General features: G+C 34.7%; 2 protein-coding genes across 2 annotated transcripts; both read right to left on the bottom strand.

Annotated features, from left to right (window-relative positions):
• Positions 1-4,434: 4,434 nt before the first annotated feature.
• On the bottom strand, positions 4,435-5,918 carry LOC132274112 (aspartyl protease AED3). The gene has a single exon (XM_059775280.1). It carries the CDS (start codon positions 5,861-5,863, stop codon positions 4,550-4,552), a length of 1,314 nt encoding a protein of 437 aa, XP_059631263.1. The 5' UTR covers positions 5,864-5,918; the 3' UTR covers positions 4,435-4,549.
• Positions 5,919-11,106: 5,188 nt separating this feature from the next.
• Positions 11,107-18,048, bottom strand: LOC132274111 (universal stress protein PHOS34). The gene is made up of 5 exons (XM_059775279.1): positions 17,722-18,048; positions 17,489-17,592; positions 17,191-17,309; positions 16,352-16,442; positions 11,107-11,466 (listed from the first exon to the last, which is right to left on the bottom strand). The coding sequence occupies exons 1-4, from the start codon at positions 17,933-17,935 to the stop codon at positions 16,352-16,354; spliced, it is 528 nt and encodes a 175-aa protein (XP_059631262.1). The 5' UTR covers positions 17,936-18,048; the 3' UTR covers positions 11,107-11,466.
• Positions 18,049-19,616: the final 1,568 nt, after the last annotated feature.

The following is a 19,616-nucleotide window of genomic DNA, read 5'->3' as shown; positions in this document are numbered from 1 at the left end:
ACAATTGGACCTCGGCATATGGGTCCACGGATCTCCAAAAAGGAGGACAACTCGCGTAGCGATCCAATTTTGATAACTGGCATTAGAGCGGATTCGGTCACCAAAATTGGGCTGGACTCGCTTAAATACACAACATTGGAGTAGCTTAAATTCTTCATATTTTTATTCCCTGGCATTTTATGACCAAGAGTGAACTTCTTTAGAGCTAAATTGAGCTCAGATAATATATTCATTCATGGTTCATTTGAGTTACTTGGTACGTTTCTGGATCAACCACTTCAATTGACCCACCTTAAATGCTGGGGTCTCTATTATTGGGGTAATTGAGGCCCACAGCCTTCAAGCTCCAAGACTTTCTAATTCGTACAAAGACTTTTTAGGCCGATTTCAAATGAGCAACCTATGACATAATGACTAAGTAGTTAAAGCTGGGGCGGAGCGAAAATAAATTCAAGAGTAGGAGTACAAAAGTAGTAAAATCAACGGGTCAGTGGCCTAGCAATATCGGCCTCTTACATCCCAAAAGAAGGTCAGAAATTCAAATCTCAGAAGAGACATGTGTGTGTGAGTACCAACTAGGAAAAAAAATTTAGTAAAATTAAATTACAAATACTGAGAATGGGAACGAGATTGCGAAGAGCAAGAGCGCACTTGAAACGTAAGAGCAACATCCGTTAAAAAGGATTGCGTGACTTAAATTATGACAATTATATAAAAAGTCCGATGCATATAAGACTAGGTATTACATGTGTTCGACATGTTCTTTAAAAGCCCGGAAACCACCATCACAGACCAAAAAAACAAAAATTCTCTAATGAAGTGGCTTTGATCCACAAAGTCAAAACACCTAATAAGCGTCGGAATCTAAAACACCCAGCCCAATTTATATATCTTCGGAATAGTTTTTTTTTTTGGGCACATACACTGTTACTTTGAATAGTAACTTTAATTAATCAAAATTTACAAATTAATTTCCAATCACTTTGATTTAAAGTTTAGTAATTTTCAAAGCTGTTTTTCAGTTTATCAAAGCTGAAGAAATTACTTTTTGATCTCAGTAAAGGCATTTTTCGTTTTTCAATTAATCTCCATTTCATCTGGGAAGAGGTCTATAAGCTTTTAGTTAAACCCAAATTTAATGCCATCTTCTGAATTTTTGCAACTCATTAATCATACATTAGTGAGTAAAAGTTCATTCTCTCTTCCTAGACAAGGGGTTAGTTGGAAGATGCCAATTCTTATGTCATAATATAGTTAAAAAGAGTAATTACATCGACTTATAAGGTTTGGACAAATTACACATAGATAGATCGATCAACGTTTATTACTTTGACTTTCTCAAAATCTAGTCATCGACAGCCGAAAAGTGACTTTGAGTGTAAAAAATCAGAAATACTCTTATCTTATAATTATATTATATTGCATTTTATACGAGAGAAGCGCAAAATTGTCATTTTATAAAATTTGGTCAACAGGTTTTTCAGAAAGAAAACATGTCTTTGTGTTCACGTGCCAATCTCAAAAGAAGTCAAAATAATAAATATTAAATATTCTACGGTGTGTAATTTGTTCAAACTTCACGAAAGGTCAACGTAACGTACCATGTAATTAAATCGCATTTAATGATTTAACATATTTTGGACTCAGTTTGTCGACCCAAGTAATAAATTAATCACTTATTAGTTTTCCTTACTTAAAAAAAAGAAAAACAAACAAACAAACTCCAGTCAAATTAATATTTATCTAGTGACATATATGTTGGCTTAGTGATTATAATGTCTTTGTTATATACCAAATCATGTAAAGCCGGTGTTTAAATGTGATTTGCTCTCATAAGGTCGTCTTAATATACCAAATCATTCCAAACACTACTTCAAACTTTCAATTTTATCGTTCAACGAAAAGAGATACAATTCTATGATTGATTCTTGTATAATTAGAATTTTTTCTATGATTCAATCTCCTTGAGTTGTTCAGTGTAACGACTTCAAAAGCTTGATCCAAAATTAGTTGTGATGATCTTTCTTTAAATTTTCGAAATTGAATAATGCTTGACTAGACTTAATTTCGTTAGAAGGCCAATAGAGTAGTTGAAAACTAGTTTTGAAAACTAGTTTTTTCGAGTATTTCAAGCAACTTTGGACTAAAATAAAGGTGGATTTCGCTAAGCATTTTATAGTGTAATGTGTTCTTTTTGAGATTAGATGAGTGTGGTATAATAAAGTCTTCTCTCCTTCTCTCAACTTGAACCGATTGGAAGTGATCTAAGCTGCAAGATCCATTGGTAGGAGACAAATGCCATTAAAACCATTCAACACTAGGGAAGTCGTAATTTGCCTTAAAGACATAGTATCAAATATTGTTCTCGATTTAGATTCCTTATTTATCTATTATTATTATTATTTTTATATTATTTTTTAATTGTATGATTAATTAAATATTTTGAGTTGAATATTTAATTAATTATTAATTTAGCACATTATTAAATATGTTGAGTATCTCATAATCATATTATTATAATGTTTGTTTCATTTTAAATACTATACTTATTTAATTAATTATTAATTTAGCACATTATTAAATATGTTGAGTATCTCATAATCATAATAGTATAATGTTTGTTTCATTTTAAATACTATACGAAGCATATATTTTTCAATAAGAGCTTGATCTCAAATGGTGGGGATGTGTGAGCCGGCTCACATTAAGTTTGAGCCGACTAACTTTCTTCCTTAAATCAGCTTTGACTTGTTAACTTCAAACCGCCATATTTTTCTCATTTTTAATCCAAATTAAGTGAATTTTGTGCTCAATTTGAATGTTTTGAGTTAACTTTCCAATGGAATTCGTTTTACTCAAAAATTCAACTTACAGAAAGAGTTATGACTGTTTAAGTGAGGCATGATCATGAAATTTCCTAAACCGAGGCTACCCACTTGTAGGAAACCTTTACTCTAGCCCCTAGAACCTTATAATATGCATTAATCACCTATTAAAATGATCATTTCTCATTAGATTATATCCTCGGGGCTTGAGTAAGAGCCCAGTTGAGTCCATTTCTGTTCATGATTCAGGTTCCATAGATTTGGGTCGTGAAAAAATTGGTATCACTTCAAAGAACAGCATCACTTATGTGATATGTTTGTTATTCTTCATATTTAGATTCTTTGAGTGTTGAAGTTGAGCTTTGGCTATCTTTCAGCCTATGAAGCACGGATTTAGGTACGACACAATACGGCAGTATGACAAATCTTATATATATATATAATTTTATTTTTTGAGCTAATTTTTTTAGATATATAAAATTTTGAATCTAAATGCAATTTTAATATGTTCTAAATTTTATATCAAATCATGACATATATATTTTCTTAATAATTATACTATAAAATGTAGGAAAAGTTACATTTTAATGTTCAAAACTTGTTTAAAATGTATTAGCAAATATTTAAGAAGTACCGAATATGTGGTCGATCGAAGTATCGGATACAAATTAAAAATGAAAAAATATAATAATTTATATATATATTAAAATTATGAATACATTTAAAAAATATCAGGCACATAACCTCGAGTATCGGTATCTGATGCTAACACGATATGGGTACGTCACCCTTGTAGAAGTATCAATGTTTCTTATATCTTAGTCTCTCTGTCTGTGTCTCCCTAGAAGGTGTTAATAGACCTTGTATAATAAAATAACACTAAACTAAGAGAACAATGTAATTAGAGCGGGTAGTTCGCAATTCGATCAAAACACTTAAGTTAGTAGATGAGACTAATACTTAACTCATATACATATATTTACTTTTGATGTGGGACAAGTTCCACTTGTAATATCCTCCCCCACCTGACATCCTCATTGCGGTCAGGTACCTTGCCTTCCTTGATCGTAGGCTAACCCGGACCCCTCTGGGTCGGACATTTGACATGGCACTAGATCAAGAAATTAGTCTGGTTTTAATACCGATTGTAACATGTGGTTGCTTCGTAATTCGACCAAAACACTTAAACTATTAAATAGGGCTAACACTTTACCCATATATACCCATTTACTATCCCATCCAAATTTAATGAGGGACAAATTCCCTCGTAACACCTAATTAACCTCATTAAAGATTCTAGTGATTAAGTCAAAAACTTTCCTATAATTTAATAAAGTTTGGAGTCCAAATCAAGAGTAGCGCAAGGGAGTGGGTTATTAAGAATAAAGAAGAAAATTCCTAGGAAGTTTTACAATTATATGTGTGCTTGTACTTCATTTTTTTTATTTTAAAAAGGAAATACCACAATTATCTTTTAATATATAACCTGGTACTCCATAATTATTTAAATTGTGTTCTTACACTACAAAATTGTCAATATAAAAGGAAACATTATATTTTAAGTCCCGATACACTTCAAATATCACTTATCTAAATTTGCACAACTTCATAATCAAAATTCAACAGACTCTTATAACATTAATTTAATAGTTGCATGAAGACAAAACAACCCTTTCAATATTCCACACACACACCACAAGGAGAGACACAGCATAAAAAAAAACCTAGTTACAAAGTTCACGGGCAATCCCGAGGCGAGAGTTTGGTACATCAAACATAACCCGGAGGTTCTGCTGCTGCAGATTGGCTACCACATTCAACACCGAGTTCACCGGCATAGCCCCCATTGCCAAACACGCCAACGACCCGGAACTGCTATGGATCAAACTGTTCTCCAACGGCAACACCAAGTCCATCCCCTCGAAACGGAACGTAACTGCAGGAGTTACATCTTCATTTGTTGCAGTGAAGCATGTATCAAAAGCACCCAATGATGAGAACGGGCCTTTCACTTGTTTTCTAAACTCATCCCGGATCGCTTCGTAAACGGGCGGCACGAATCGGGTCATGACCGTACCCGAATCTATGATGGTCCCGGAACCCGTGGTCGGGTCGAATGCTAGGAGTTCGGGGGTTATCGGGACCTTGACCCGCCCAACGCTAACTCCGGTGAGGTTAACGTAGTACAGTGACGGCCGGCGAGGGTTCTTTAAGAGCGGAGTGGTTTTGATATTCTTGGGTTGACCCAGCGGACCGAGTTTTAACGACCCTGAAAAGTAGTATGATTTGAAACTGGGTAAACAGTATGAGAACACGCCAGAGTAGAGTGACCCAGTTTGTGAGAGCAAAGATGTGGGTCCACGGCCCAAACCCAATAACCCTTGGGGCGGAATTGCTTTACCGGACACCGCGTTAATGCATCCGAAAGCATAATTAGGGATGACATCGGCGGCAAGTCCAAGGGAATCACGTGATAATGTAGCCGAGAAAGATGAATCTCCACCATAAGATTGATTGAAGAAGCACGTACTCGTGCCGGTTTCCGGACATGAGAGTCCGCGGACCTGGGTGCACTCGGGTACAGAGCACTCCATTTCCCCGTAAGTCGAGGAAGTATTGGGTGTAAACACGGTGGAAGAGCACCCGGTGCACCCGCTACACGGGACCCACGCATTGTCATTGCTGGTGTCCAACACCATGAACATGAGCTGACCCGGTGTCCCAATTTTGACCCGGACTATGTAGTTCCCTACGTTTAGGACCTGTTGGCCCGAGGCAATTGGGACCTTTGTGGGCTTTTGGGCCACAAGGCTTGACAAGTAGCTGACCCTCTCTGGGTCCTTGGAGGCCATGTTTAGGACTGTGTTGACCCATGAGGAGGCAGGCTTGGGTGCGGAGAAGGGCGAGCATTTACCGTAGACGTGAATGACGGAGAGATCAGAGCCGTCTAATTTGGAAGTAGAAGAATCACATGGATCAAAAGCAATGGTGTTTGCAAACAAGAGAGAGAAGAGAAATGAGAAACTAAGCAAGTCCATGACTGGTAGAGAATGGTGATAGTGTTCTTGAGATGATAGTATGTTCGAGAGGGAGAGAGAAGACCTTATATAAGAAGCTAAGAAGCTGTTAATTTACCAAAATACCCATGTCATTATTTTTATGTAACTATTGATTAAATTTTGTTTATTATATATAATATAGTTTCTTACAAATAATGAATGAGATTATTGGGATATTTTGGGACATAATTACTTGGCCGCAAAATAATTGTAACGCTATGATGGTGACAAAAAATAGATGGAGTAAACGACAAAGCTTATGATCAGTTCATTGGGAAGAGTGATCAAAACACAACAAATAAGAGAGTTTCAGATTCTTTAGACCAGCGAAGCTCATATGCACCAAAAGAATGTTGCTATGTTGTAAGGGTTAGAGTAAACTCTGACCTCTTTATTGTCAAAAACCACGAAAATGCCACTGTGTCTAGTTGAGATTCAAATTTCATTACATTACCTACGCCATCAAAACAAAAGTAGTGATATTCACACCTAACATTTGTAATGAATTGCTTAACTAAATAATTTTTAATTAGTTATTTATACTAAATACAACTAATGGAGGACTTTACTTCCTTATTTATTACATAATTGACCAATTAAAATAGTAGGTCACCTCAAATGTCTAAGTTGAGATTCAATCCTACACCATTAACACAACAAAGGTGTCACTAACATAATTGATATATTTTTTGAACAAGACTTGCTTACTCACTGGTAAGTAGGTCATCCCTAATGACTTTTGATGTGGTCCAATTACAAATGCACATATAGTCTATAATGATAAAATCAGAAAGGTGATAAATAAGGAAATCCGAGAGGGTGATTAAATTTTATTCCAAACAAAGTTATTGTCCTTATTTATAACTTTCTTGATTTTGAAATTACAATTTATTAGGAATGACCTACTTACAAGTGAATAAATAAGTCTTGCCCATATTTTTTTTAGTAGATAGAAAACTTCAGTTTAATTATTCGGACTCAGCTCATTTGTGATTTTGTTTATGGGTTCAATTCGTGTTTGGACTCTCTTCGTCATAAATTTATACTAACTTATACAAGGTTTTGTTTAAGAATTCGAATCTTAAACCTCCATGATGATCAAAAATTTGTTAATGAACTTATGTTTATGAAGATGATGATGAACTTATTTTCATGAACACCTACAAATGTATATGAATTTAGTTCAGTGTTCACAAGAGTACTACTACACTCACAAAGCCGTCCAAACTTGCTCAATCATTTATTAAACGAGCTCTCGACCCATTTGCTTAATAACAAGTCTAAACTGAGTTTTAAACAAATCGATCCAAAGATATTAACGAGGAACTCAATCCTAAAAATATAATAATAATAAATAAACAATAATGGCTCGTGAGCGTATGATTGTAATTAGTCGATAATTAAAGGGTATTATGGGGATGTAAAGTGGATAACAATGCTCGTGAACATCCCTTCTGTAATACGGGCAGGGCAACTGGATTTTTGTCCCTACGCGGGTCAAGCACGGGATTCCGGTCGGTCACGGGAATGGCGAATAACCCGGACCCACCATTCTACCACATCCATCTCATATACCTATAATGCAATTTAGAATATAATTTTTTCTTTTCTTTTTTAATTAAAATATCATCTCATTCACGTGCAATTATAGGACTATTTTTCAATAATTAAAGGACATCAAATTATATAGTTCATCAAAGTAAAAGGTTATAACAAGTGTGTCAGGACACAATATATATATATATATTGTGTCCTGATTAACTCCCACACTTGTTATATATATATATATTTTAAATAAAATAAAATAAAAGCACTTTAACTTAAAATCATATTTTTTTTTTTTTAAAAAAAAAAAAAGTGAATCAGCTTTGTTTGACAACTTTTCATTAACAGACCATTAGTTCAATAATATAACACTTTCTGTTTTTTTATAGATAAAAAAATGAGAGGTAGTGTATGGTTTTTTAATAATGATTTAAAAATCGAATTCGATAATTACTTAACTCAATTTATGTGAGTGAGAGGGGGTGGTGAGTCCGTCACAAGACGTTAAGGGCTGAGAATTCTACTCTGGCAAGATAGTACTTCGGATAATTTACAACTATAAATTGTGTACTTGTACAACTTTTAATGAAAATTCTCCAGTTCTTTCTTTTGATTTTACCCTACTGTGTACTTGTAGTCAAACTTTTAGTGGTAATTGTCTCGTAACTTTTAATGGTTATTGTCCCGTTCTACCTTTTGAATTGCCTTAGTGAGTGAGTAGTCTAGATTCTTTGTTGCGGTTGATTCTCTTTTGTAGAGTAGCGATAAATTTTAACTATAACTGTCTTGTTATATTCTTTGAATTGTCATACTAAAGAATTTTAGGATGAAATCTCTACAACATGCTACAAGAAAGGACATATTATAATTAGGGTGCATACGGTTCGGTTTGAACTAGTTTAAAAATTTTTTAAAATCAAACAATTCTAACTGATTCATAAAATTTGGAACCAAACGAAACCATTTGACCAAAAGAACTAAACCAAACCAAATTGTGAAAAACCGGTTAGGCTTGGTTCGGTTCCCTTTTCTTTTTTTTTTCTTTTTTTATTTTTACAGAAGTATTCATATTTCAAAATCCACTTGCACAACAAAAAGTCAAGTTACCAATACATTTAGACCTATTAATATATTCAAAACTTTCAATTCATTCTTTTCTATCACTTTTGGAACTGAAATAATAAATTTAGAATTGCTAGTAACCTAATACATTTAGAATTACCAATTTAATAAAAAGCATTTAACCACAATTCAAAATTTAGCCACTATATATAAAAGAAAAAAAAAAAATCATCTAATAAATTGATAATACTTAAGAGAATTAAGAATGTATCATAGGATTGATAGTTGTTACAAATTTCTAAGTAATTTGGATTGTAGGATTATATTATATTATATATAATGTATAATTTAATATATAAATATAAATACATATAACATAACGGTTCGGTTCGGTTCAGTTCAGTCTAGTCTTAAAGGACCTCAAACCGTGACAAAATCATATTTTTATAATTTCACAAATATAGAACCGTGACCGAACCAAATCATTAACAAATCAAATTAAACTGTCCGGTCTAATTTGGTCCCGTTAAACTTTCAATTTGACCAAATTTGTGTGCACACCTGATTACAACAAAATATACAGACTCGTAAACATAAATGTTTGCAAAAGAATCTTAGCCACTTAATGAATTTCGAGTCAATAATAAAGCTGCACAGCAAGCCATCAATTAACTTTTCATTGCCCATGATCTAATGATTGAGGTCGTCACAGACTCACAGTAGACCCTCGTGATAAGCTTACTTTAAGTCAAATAGAGAACTATTACTATACGATAACAAATAAATAAAGACAGCTATCATTTGTATCTACTTCGAAAATGGCTGATATATATATATATATATATTTTTATCGACTCATTCCACCCATGCATTTTTCAATCTCAATTACCACACACATGCATTTTTGTTTTCTTAAAAATTGTTGCCTTTAGATTTTCTATTTAACATATGAAATGGTTGATTCTTTCACACACTATCTGAAATGTTGATTTGTATAATTATTTCCATAGTCAAATTACTTAAACACACAATTATGGGACGAGAGCCGTAGACGCGAAAACCCTAAATTCAACTCTTACATAGCACAGAAACACTCGAATTTAAATGAGTAGTTTGCGAACGTATCATAACTTTACCTTCCAGTCTCGTGTACTAAAAGATCACCCGGTTAAAAGGGTATTTCATTTCCAAAAAAATCTTGGAAAATCTAATAATATTTTTTCGAGAGTTGGGAGAGTGGAACGTTCCCACAATTAATTCACACGCACACACGTAAGAAGAGAAACATTCAATATACGACACTCTTGTTCCATCGAGGAGGAACAAGAGTGCTTCCTTATCACAGAATGGTGATAGAAATGGCACCCAAATACAAACACCACCCACCCAGAAAAAGTGATTAATTCAGCAGTTAATGAAAGAGACAAGCAGTGTGAAAGGGCTGAAAACAAAAGACATTCACGAGTCCTACTATTTAGTCACATTTAATAATATCTCCTGTTCTTACCATTCTGTGGACCACCATGCTCAGATAAGAAAATCTTGGGCCTTTTTTGTCTCCTCCCATGGATGGAGATAATGTGACCCGTCTGAGGCAGAGACTCAATTTTGTTCTTTTGCATCAGAATACTGATCGAGGCATATAGATCTAGTGGTACCACTCATGCACACTCTCAAAGCAAATATTAAAACTTATAATTCAAATCCTTGTCCAACTCGAACCTGGATCCCCTCCTATGCAGGGGGATCTTGTGCACCAAAACAGCGTCGTTTCAGTGCACAGCACGCACACCAATACAAGACTTCGTGCCTGGACACTAGTGCCAAACCACTTAGGAACTAGGGCCAATGTGAGTAGAATCGTTAAGCCATGCTTCATAATTGGAAAAACGAGCACCATGGAAATACATGCCACTCAGCTAAAGAAAGATAACAGAGGGTTTATCGAAATGGGCACTTAATACTTTTCGAGAGGTCTCCTCCAAATCATTGTATGACTATCATAAATCGTAAACATCAGCTTGTAAGGCCTTTAGCTAGTAGTACTCTTGAGAAATAACCTGGTCACGGGGCTCAATACCTGTGTATTGAAACGACGTCGTTGCAGTGCACAAGATCCCCTCCATCCAACTCAACCTCACCTTTAATACTTCCCAAATATGAAATCTAGGTTATAAACGAACATTTTAGGTTTTAGATTGATCCACCCAAGTTGCATCACCATATAGATCTAAATGAAGATATTAAGCATAACAAACAAACTTTGATTGATTTATAGATATTCATTTCAAGAACTGTCATAGAATCAACTTAAAACTTTTAACTTTCAGTGCATGTTTAGTCGATAGATGTGCCCATGCCTGTGTCCATGTGTTGTGCAACTAAGCAACAAAGAAAGACAGGCTGCAGACACACAAGCATTACAAGACCCAAGTACCTAACAACAGAAACCACAGTGATAATATTGAAGTAATAAAGACTTTAGTTCAGAAATTTCTTGTAGCTAGCCAAATGAAAATTTTAACTTGTACAAACATATGGCCACACTTTATCCTAGAAAATTGAAGAAATACAGCATGGTTTCATCAAGAAACCATAGACTTAGCTGAAAATAATTAAACAAAAAACTCTAACTTGCTTGAAAACAATCCAAACAAAATAATAATTTAGGTTTATTTCGGAAATTTACAAGGCAAAGCACCATTAGAAATAAAAACACAAGCCTCAAGTCTGAAGAACAAGACATACAACCAGAGAAGCAACCAATTTTCTCAACAGAATAATTAATTTATCAAGATACAACATTACACAACTACATATAACCACAACATTTTCTCCAAATGCTCGCATGCAGGAGGTAAGAGTAGCACTTATCAGAGGCATAGCCGGTTAATGAGTTTTCTCACGTGCAACTGACTACAGGACCACAACTCGACTGAGCAGTATCAGCAACACACCACAAAAGCATCCCATCACTACAATGTGATTTAAATCATGTTAAACATTAGATAGCAATGTGTGGCCTGAAGCTAAAAACTAACGATCCTGCACAATGAATATGTTCCAATGACAGCAACTTGGGGAAATGAAGTCCAGAGAAAAAAGATCATATGTCAAGGATCAAGTATAAAAGAGCCGAACAATACAAAAAGCAGGACATTCAATATACAACAAATTGATCTAATTCAGAAAATTGTGAAATTATCAACTTTTTGCTTATAAAATGTTACACGTGACATTACTTGTTCACCTGTTTAAACTTACTGTTGTAATTCAATATAGATATTCTTTTGCTTTTATCTACAAGTTTGAGTAAGAATAGCATTCTACAGATATATTTTAACAATGCTAACAGCCAGGTTCAGAAACATATCAACGGACACTAGTGTGTCTTTCTGCATTAATTGGAAACAGTAGCTACTAGTAATAAATCAAACATAATTTTTTAAACAAATTTTGACAAAAAGAAACCTACTAACAAAGTGTAAACGAATATGAGACCCACAAGAAAGAACGAAAAGTGTGATGCACTGGTTTGCCAGCAGTGCACACGTGGATAATGTTGATGACACAATACAAAAAGTGGCTTGCTACTTCAATGAGTTTGACAGCCATGTAGGGGCCTTACGTTATCCAAATACATGTAATTACATTTAAGTCTTGATAGTAAATTTGGTTATAGCATTGACAAATTAGGTATAGAAAAGGGGGAAGTATTTATCAAACATATATGGTAACTGAACAAGGATCTGGTGGTGAAATTGCTTTAAGCAGTTCGAATCCTCTTGGGTGCAAACAATTCCTTGAGAGAGAGAGAGAGAGAGCGACCGCGGGGGGGGGGGGGGGGGGGGGGGGGGGTGGTGTGTGGTTGTTGTTGAGTACCAACTAGGAAGGGAAAAAAATTTGCTTTAAGCTTAAAATGAAATATGAAAGCTTAATGCAAAAGCTTTTTTTGGTTGCTTCAACAGCGGTATGAATAACCATAAGGTTCTAGCCTTTCTAGAAACAGGAAGGAAGCTTATTAAATATTACAAAGAAGCATGATGATTGGATTTGATAGGCGTGTTACTTATATTTACACCAATGTTGTTGCATAGTCTCATCTACATCTGTCAACACTCGACACTGTTCGTATTGGGGTTTTCCCTCATTACACACACAAACAAAGCGCACACTGTCTCTTGCATAGCATACATGGCATAAAAGAATTGGGGTGTGGTTATTCTCTCTTTAAAATTGAATCGAGTTTTGTCTTCCACAAGGCCTTCTATTGCCTTCCAACTCCCTGTCACATTATCTGGGTATATATCTTAGCCTGGGTGCATCCATTACCCTTCAACATACTCAATTAGCCCCATATTTATAATCCAACTTCAACTTCCCGACTAAATAAACTTCCTTGCGTGTTTCATAATGGTTTCTGCATCTATTTCTTCTTTCCCCTAAATATTTATCATCAATATATTATCTTTTTATTTTTGGCTCAATCTTTCCAATGCCTAAGCAATTAAATCGTGTGTAAATCCTCATAATGCAACCACAAGTAAGTTCACACAATCAGAAAAAGTGCAAGCCTCACAATATCATGTTGGCAAAAAAGGAAAGGGCTCCACAATACAGAACGAATAACCACAATGAGCATCGAGAACAAAATTAGTGAGATTTCCGTGTGAAACAACCAAATGTCGCTACGGCAAGTGGAGAAAAAAAGTCAAAACTACAGGGGCATACCCAAAACTAGGCATGTAAATGGATTCAATCATGATCTAAATCCAATTTGTTTAGAAGGATTAATAATAAACTCTAACCCAATTACCATTAGTAATCTAAATACATTTGATATTGACTTGATAATAAAGATATCAATTTTGGACTTAGGTACGTCCAATTATTCAAGATCCAATCCTATTATCTACTGAGGAACATATTTTGGTAATGTATTATTGTCTAAGAAGCACGGACACGGATACGACATGACACGAACACGGCGACACGACAAATCCAAAAAAATTAAGACACGGACATGGCAGGGACATGGTGAATAGTATATATATTATATATGTGTGTATATATATATATATATATATATATATATATGATGTAGTACTTTAAAAATTACTGAATGTTATTATTTTTCATCAACCTCATAATGAAAAAAATACAAAAATCATAACTCATCTACTGTAATAGTGTAATGACTGGCCCTTAAATATCTATTTGTTTTGTCTAAAATTGCATATTAACTTTACAAGTATATAATTATTATGTACTGACTACATAAGTGAGTAAAAGTTGTTAAATAACTTCACATATTTATACTTTAACCTAATTTTCTTTCAAAAATTATCTTTTAGACCCCGAAAAATAAGACACGTGTCGGACACGCACCCCTGGTGTGTCGGACACGCGCACCCCTGGCGTGTCGAACGCGTGTCCGCGGAGTGTCCGTGCCGTATCCGAAAATTTAAAAAAAAATAAAAAATTCCAGACACGTTTTTTGGTGTGTCCGACAAATGTCGGACACAGATTCTTTGCCCATTTTGGCGTGTCCGTGCTTCCTAAATTATTGTACATGATACAGTAGTATACATTAGATATTCTGACCTATACACAATATGCTACATAATATATGTTGATTTGTATTATAGTTTTAATCAATATTTTGATAATGTGATAAAAATTGCATACCAAAAAATTAGAATTTGTTATTTAATTCGATAAAATCAGATCGACCCACTTTACTGGAACAGATATCCAATAACTATTGAATTTGAATTTAAGGGAATTTTACGAAGTTAAATTATCATATCACGTTGGGGTTAACAAATATCATATCAGATTTATGTTAGCCATAGTCTGGGCATCCAACCCATTCACAAACTTATCAAAACTCTATTCAGTTACTGAGGCCTGCTAAGCATGTCAATGTCTATGCACAATCATTAAAATTTAGATAGATTCACCAGGTGATTGGATACGAGTAACATTACATTGTTATCTATACACAAGGGGAGAAAAAGGCGGGTGTTGTCCAAATCCAAAAGAAGAATTATTTCCCTCACCTACTCAATGTCAGAACGCACTCCTACAAAATGGGGAAGAAGTCCTAAAATTACAAGACGCAGGACTGTGCAACACCATAGCTGTTGGCTTTGCAAATAACAAAGCCACTTTGGCAACTGCAATAATCTGCTACTCCTCTATTGCACTAGAAATATTCAATAATATTTTTTCTCATATAAAAAATGTGAATGTTAGAAGAAAGACCTCACTTGAAGCTTTATGCATGGTTATGCCCCCATACAAGTTGATACTAACCCCTCCTCAAGGGTCAAAATGATAATTTCAAAATGCAACTTAAAAAAAGAGAATTTCCAGCAAAAAACTACCAACTTATTTAACCAGTGGTCTGAAGAGCGGTCACACTAAAATTATATGATAAAGTAGTCAGAAAATCATTTGCCAAGTGAGCTAGCAAATCATTTTGTCATTGTAATCTATATTTACGAATAGGGCACAAATCAACTGAAATGTTCGGCACCACTCATTTTACGGCTCACTCGTCAAACAAATGAGCCAAGTTTGAGATTGGATTCACCCCTCTATGTCATTAGAAGTCGAAAGGAAACGTCTGATGTCAGATTAACTCCGTGGTGTCATGGTTCAAAATTAAACATAGATCGGATCCTGATGTAATTGTCGCTTGAAATGATGTTTCTCCTCATGGTGTTTAACTTCTCTAATTTTTAATTTTACTTTTTTCTGTTTTGTTTAGGGGCCTTGGATGCACTAGTAAAAGCTCGGACGGGCACGGGGTCTGATAATCCCCCGCCCCGCCTTATATACAATTCTTTTATATAAAAAAAAAATTATATATATATATACACACACACATATACATATTATAACATAACCCTAAAAGTGTGAAGTACTCACCAGTCACCACATCCACTAGCTCACAACAAAACACACAGGTCAGCGCATCTCACCCAAAGACCAAATCCTCAGTCCCTCACCAGTCGCCATCTACCACAGACCAAACGTTCCAAATCCAAACCCTTCAGGCAGAGATCGTTAATTCATCTCAGCCAGTCAGGCAGAGTGATTCATCTCTGGTAAACCCTAACACAACCACCACTCAGGCACAGATCAACAATTCATCTCAGGCAGTCGGGCAGAGTGATTCATCTCGGGTAAACCCTAACACAGTCACCACTCAGGCAGAGTGATTCATCTCTGATTACTTTATTTTTGTTAAAATATTTTCTTCCTGATTTGAGAGTTTTAACTTGTTTGCACGAATTTTAGGGTTACTGGTTTTCAAGAATTTGAGGGTTTGAAACATTACTCTGTACTCATCTTTTATTCAATATTCAATCTCTCTCTGTGAGATCTAAGAAACAATTACTACTTTAACTGAACGATCTTCTTTATTCAGAAAATTGCTAACAGGGCGGGGCGGGGTGGGCATGGGTACAGCCATCTCCCAACGGGGCAGGGATGGAAAGTGATAATTCAACCCGTCCCGGGTATACATGTGTTCTTTAGTATATAGAGATTGCCATATAGCTATCACTGCACTAGATTAAGTTTATAAAAAAAAATGTTGGGTCACAACGCAAAAAAAATTAGCGTTGGGAATCAAAAGACCACAAGCAACGCAACCAAATGCCACACCCATGCATATCAGCAAAGACTGAAAGCAACGATCAAGATTTAAAACATTAAATATTTAAATGACATTGAAATTTATGAGACGAGAGCTTAAATCCTCATGGAATGAAATCTTAAGAAACAAACTAGAGAATATAACGTGAAATGCTGCTTAAACTGCTCAAGAAAGAGTGCTAAGATACTTACCTATGATGCCTTGCAAGAAGTGCCCTTAACTATCATCACTGGGCATTGTGCATGGTTCGAGCAATAATTGCTTACACTTCCCAAAAACATCCTGTTTGAATACAAGAAATGATCAGGTTTCATGTAGCAAATAAAGCATATCAAGACTTCAATCATGTTTTGCATAGATTATGAAGGATATGTTTTAAGTTAGAAGGAATTCTACATTTCCGATCAGTTCTTTTGGGGCTCAGTGTTTGACAAATGCTCAAGCCAACAAGTTATGAAAATGCCCAAAATCAAAAGTAAAAAGATGAAACTGTTAAATAATACTTGCGCTCACCCAATCAACATGCTTCAAAATTTTAGAAGAAGCAGTAAGCCATATGTATGTCAAGGTTCTTTTTGATTTAGCAAATTCTACTACATTTTTATTTTTCTAAAGTGCAAATTCTACAACATTATTAAAGGGGAAGGGGGGAACAAATAGAGTAGACACTGTCATGGTACACAGTTGGATACGCAGTTTCATTATAAAAGATCGTCATGGGGAAATACCTAATGAAAGAATTTGTCAAAAAAATCTAAAGAGTTGCATGCTTTACTAAAACAAGAAGTAGCCATCCATCTAAAGAGCAGCAAGCAAGTTGTTATCACCTATCTCTAAGCGCTAAAGGCTAATTGATTTGCTCGAGTTTGTCATGACTAAAGCAGATATTAGGATGCATCAAATGCTATCAAAATACAACGGAAGAACTCTTATCTTCACTAGATCATGGCCAATCACGTCCTAAATACAAGACTTATCAAAAAAAATAAAAAATACAAGAAAAACACTTCCAAATTTCGAATTTTAGTACCTTTTAATAGGACCGAAAGCACGAGACCCCATTACCAGCAAATCAGCATGCAATTCCTCAACAGCCTCGCAAATCTTATCTTTTGCATCCCCAACAACTACTTGTGTTTTCACATTCACCTAATAAAACAACCAATTCTCCATTACAAATCAAAAAAATTTACATAACATTCCCAACTTAAAACACCCATCTCACTATAAACGAACAAATTGCTGGCATCTACTAAATTCATGTGTGCGTTAGAGAGAGTGTGTGTATATATAGCATATACATATAGAGAGAGAAAGTAAAGTCTAACATTCTTATCGGAGCAAATTTGCAAAGCGTGAGCTATGATGGCCTCTGTGATGCGTTTCTGATGCGACTGAATCGCCGCAGTGAACGCAGGGACCTCCAAATCAACTGTGATCAAAATTAAAGCGTTTTGTGATTTCAATCTCAGTAATTGATTAATTCATGGAGGCATTATAACTGAAAAATAGACGATCTTGTGGATATAGAGAGAGAGAATTGAAGGCTCACACACTTAACTGGGACCACCGAAGGGGATAGCACCGGGACTGAGGCCGGTGGTGATGGACGGCGGTGATTGAACGTGGAGGATGACCAAGGAGCCGCCGGAGTCGGAGTCAGAGTCGGGAGAAGGTGATCGGAGCTTGAGGTTGTCGAGTGCCCATTTCAAGGCGTTCATGCTCTCTTCGCTGCCGTCGACCGCCGCGATCACGCACCCTAGGCTCGCTGACATGGTTGACTGTTGGTAAATCCAAATGTTACGAGATACGTTCTTGAGTGAGCTACCTGTTTCTTTTTACGAGGAGGGATGATGTGTGACTTTTTATATCGGGCACGGATGGGTGTTTGCTATTTATATTCATTCATCGGATTCACGGGACAAGCTTGGGTCTGATTTTAATACTAATGATAACATATAGGCATTTAGTTATTTAACCGAAAGATTAAGTTATTGGGTAAGATTACGTACCCACTTTTTTATATTCAATCATTTTTTTATCTAGATTCAATGCGGGATAAGCTCCCCCTTGTAACACTAGGCCTAGTTAACCTGGGGAGTAGTAGCCCTCGAAGACTTAACCGAGTTAGTAAGGTAATTATATAAGAACGTTCATATCTCAGGTTCGAACCCGTCCATCACCATTATAATCAATTGTTGCTAAGGTGTGGGGCCGTCAATAGCATCTCCGGTTTGTAGACTGGGGTAAGTTCCGAAGGGGCCCTGCTCAAGTGAGTTTCGGTGCCAACCAAAAAAAAACATGAGTAGTACTTTAACGCTATGTGTGCTCTGTGCTCTTTCTCTCAATTTTACAATGTATGATTTAAATTTTGCTACTTTTACTTCCAATTTTATGATGTGTGATTTAAATTTTACCACTTTCACATTTTGGTTTCTAATTCATTCTCGCACCTTTTAACTTAAATACGAGATTGGAGGTCGGACTAATTCAATTCATTTTAAATGAATGAAAAGTAATTGGAGATATCATTATGAATTCTATACTACCTGATACAAACACAAATCATATGTAGTGCGACGACAACCTTTTTTTTTGGGTAAAATACAGCCACACCCCCTGAGATTTGGCAAAAGGACACTCAGATGAAACTTACCTCTTTTTTGGACAAAGACACTCCTTTACATGAGAAATTAACCAAATTACTCTTTGACCGTTTAGAAGATTTTTTTAACTTTACAATTTAATAAATTGGATTAATCTACCCTCATGAACAATATATGCATAAAAAAAAGTAACCAAAAAAAAAAAAAAAAAAAAAAAAAAAAAAAACTTTATATTGTTCACTTTTTTTTTTTTTTTTTTTTTTACTTACTTTATAAATGTCCTAACTTCTTTAAAATGTAAACGTCTAAAATGATTTTTTTGATCCAATACATATATTTCAAATAAATTATATTTTGTTATTACTTCTTTTCTTTTTCTTTTTTATTTTTAAATTAAGATGCTTAATTCTTTCATCTAAAAAAATTAAATCAATCTCTTTTCTTTAAAAATAAAAAATATGGTACCAGTATAACTTTATGCATCTTAAATTATATATCAAATATTATACATTTCCCAACATAAAAGGGAAAAAAATAATAATAAAACAAAGGAAAAAAAAATAATAAAACAAAGGCATGCATAAAGTTAAGATGGTACCTATTTTCTTTTATATTGGGAAATGCATATTTGAAATATAATTTAAGATGCATAAAGTTATACTGATACCATATTTTTTATTTTTAAGGAAAAAAGATTGGTTTAATTTTTTTACATGAAAGAATTAAGCATTTTAATTTAAAAATAAAAAAGAAAAAGAAAAGAACTAATAACAAAATATAATTTATTTAAAATATATGTATTGAATCAAAAAATCATTTTAGACGTCTACATTTTTAAGAAGTTAGGACA

Source organism: Cornus florida, unplaced genomic scaffold (assembly GCF_030987335.1).
Source record: "Cornus florida cultivar Cherokee Brave unplaced genomic scaffold, ASM3098733v1 CherokeeBrave_3.0.0_Hap2_Chr09, whole genome shotgun sequence".
Lineage (NCBI taxonomy): Eukaryota > Viridiplantae > Streptophyta > Magnoliopsida > Cornales > Cornaceae > Cornus > Cornus florida.
Note: the sequence above shows the minus strand (reverse complement) of the source record. Positions and strands in the feature narration are given on the sequence as shown.

Bases quoted from the DNA above. Each gene is read 5' to 3' on its own strand.
- LOC132274112 (XM_059775280.1), bottom strand. From the start codon at position 5,863: ATGGACTTGCTTAGTTTCTCATTTCTCTTCTCTCTCTTGTTTGCAAAC.
- LOC132274111 (XM_059775279.1), bottom strand. From the start codon at position 17,935: ATGTCAGCGAGCCTAGGGTGCGTGATCGCGGCGGTCGACGGCAGCGAA. The intron at 17,593-17,721 runs GTTAAGTGTGTG...TTTTGATCACAG, and splicing joins TATCCCCTTCGGTGGTCCCA to TTGATTTGGAGGTCCCTGCG. The intron at 16,443-17,190 runs GTACTAAAATTC...GTATTCAAACAG, and splicing joins GCTTTCGGTCCTATTAAAAG to GATGTTTTTGGGAAGTGTAA.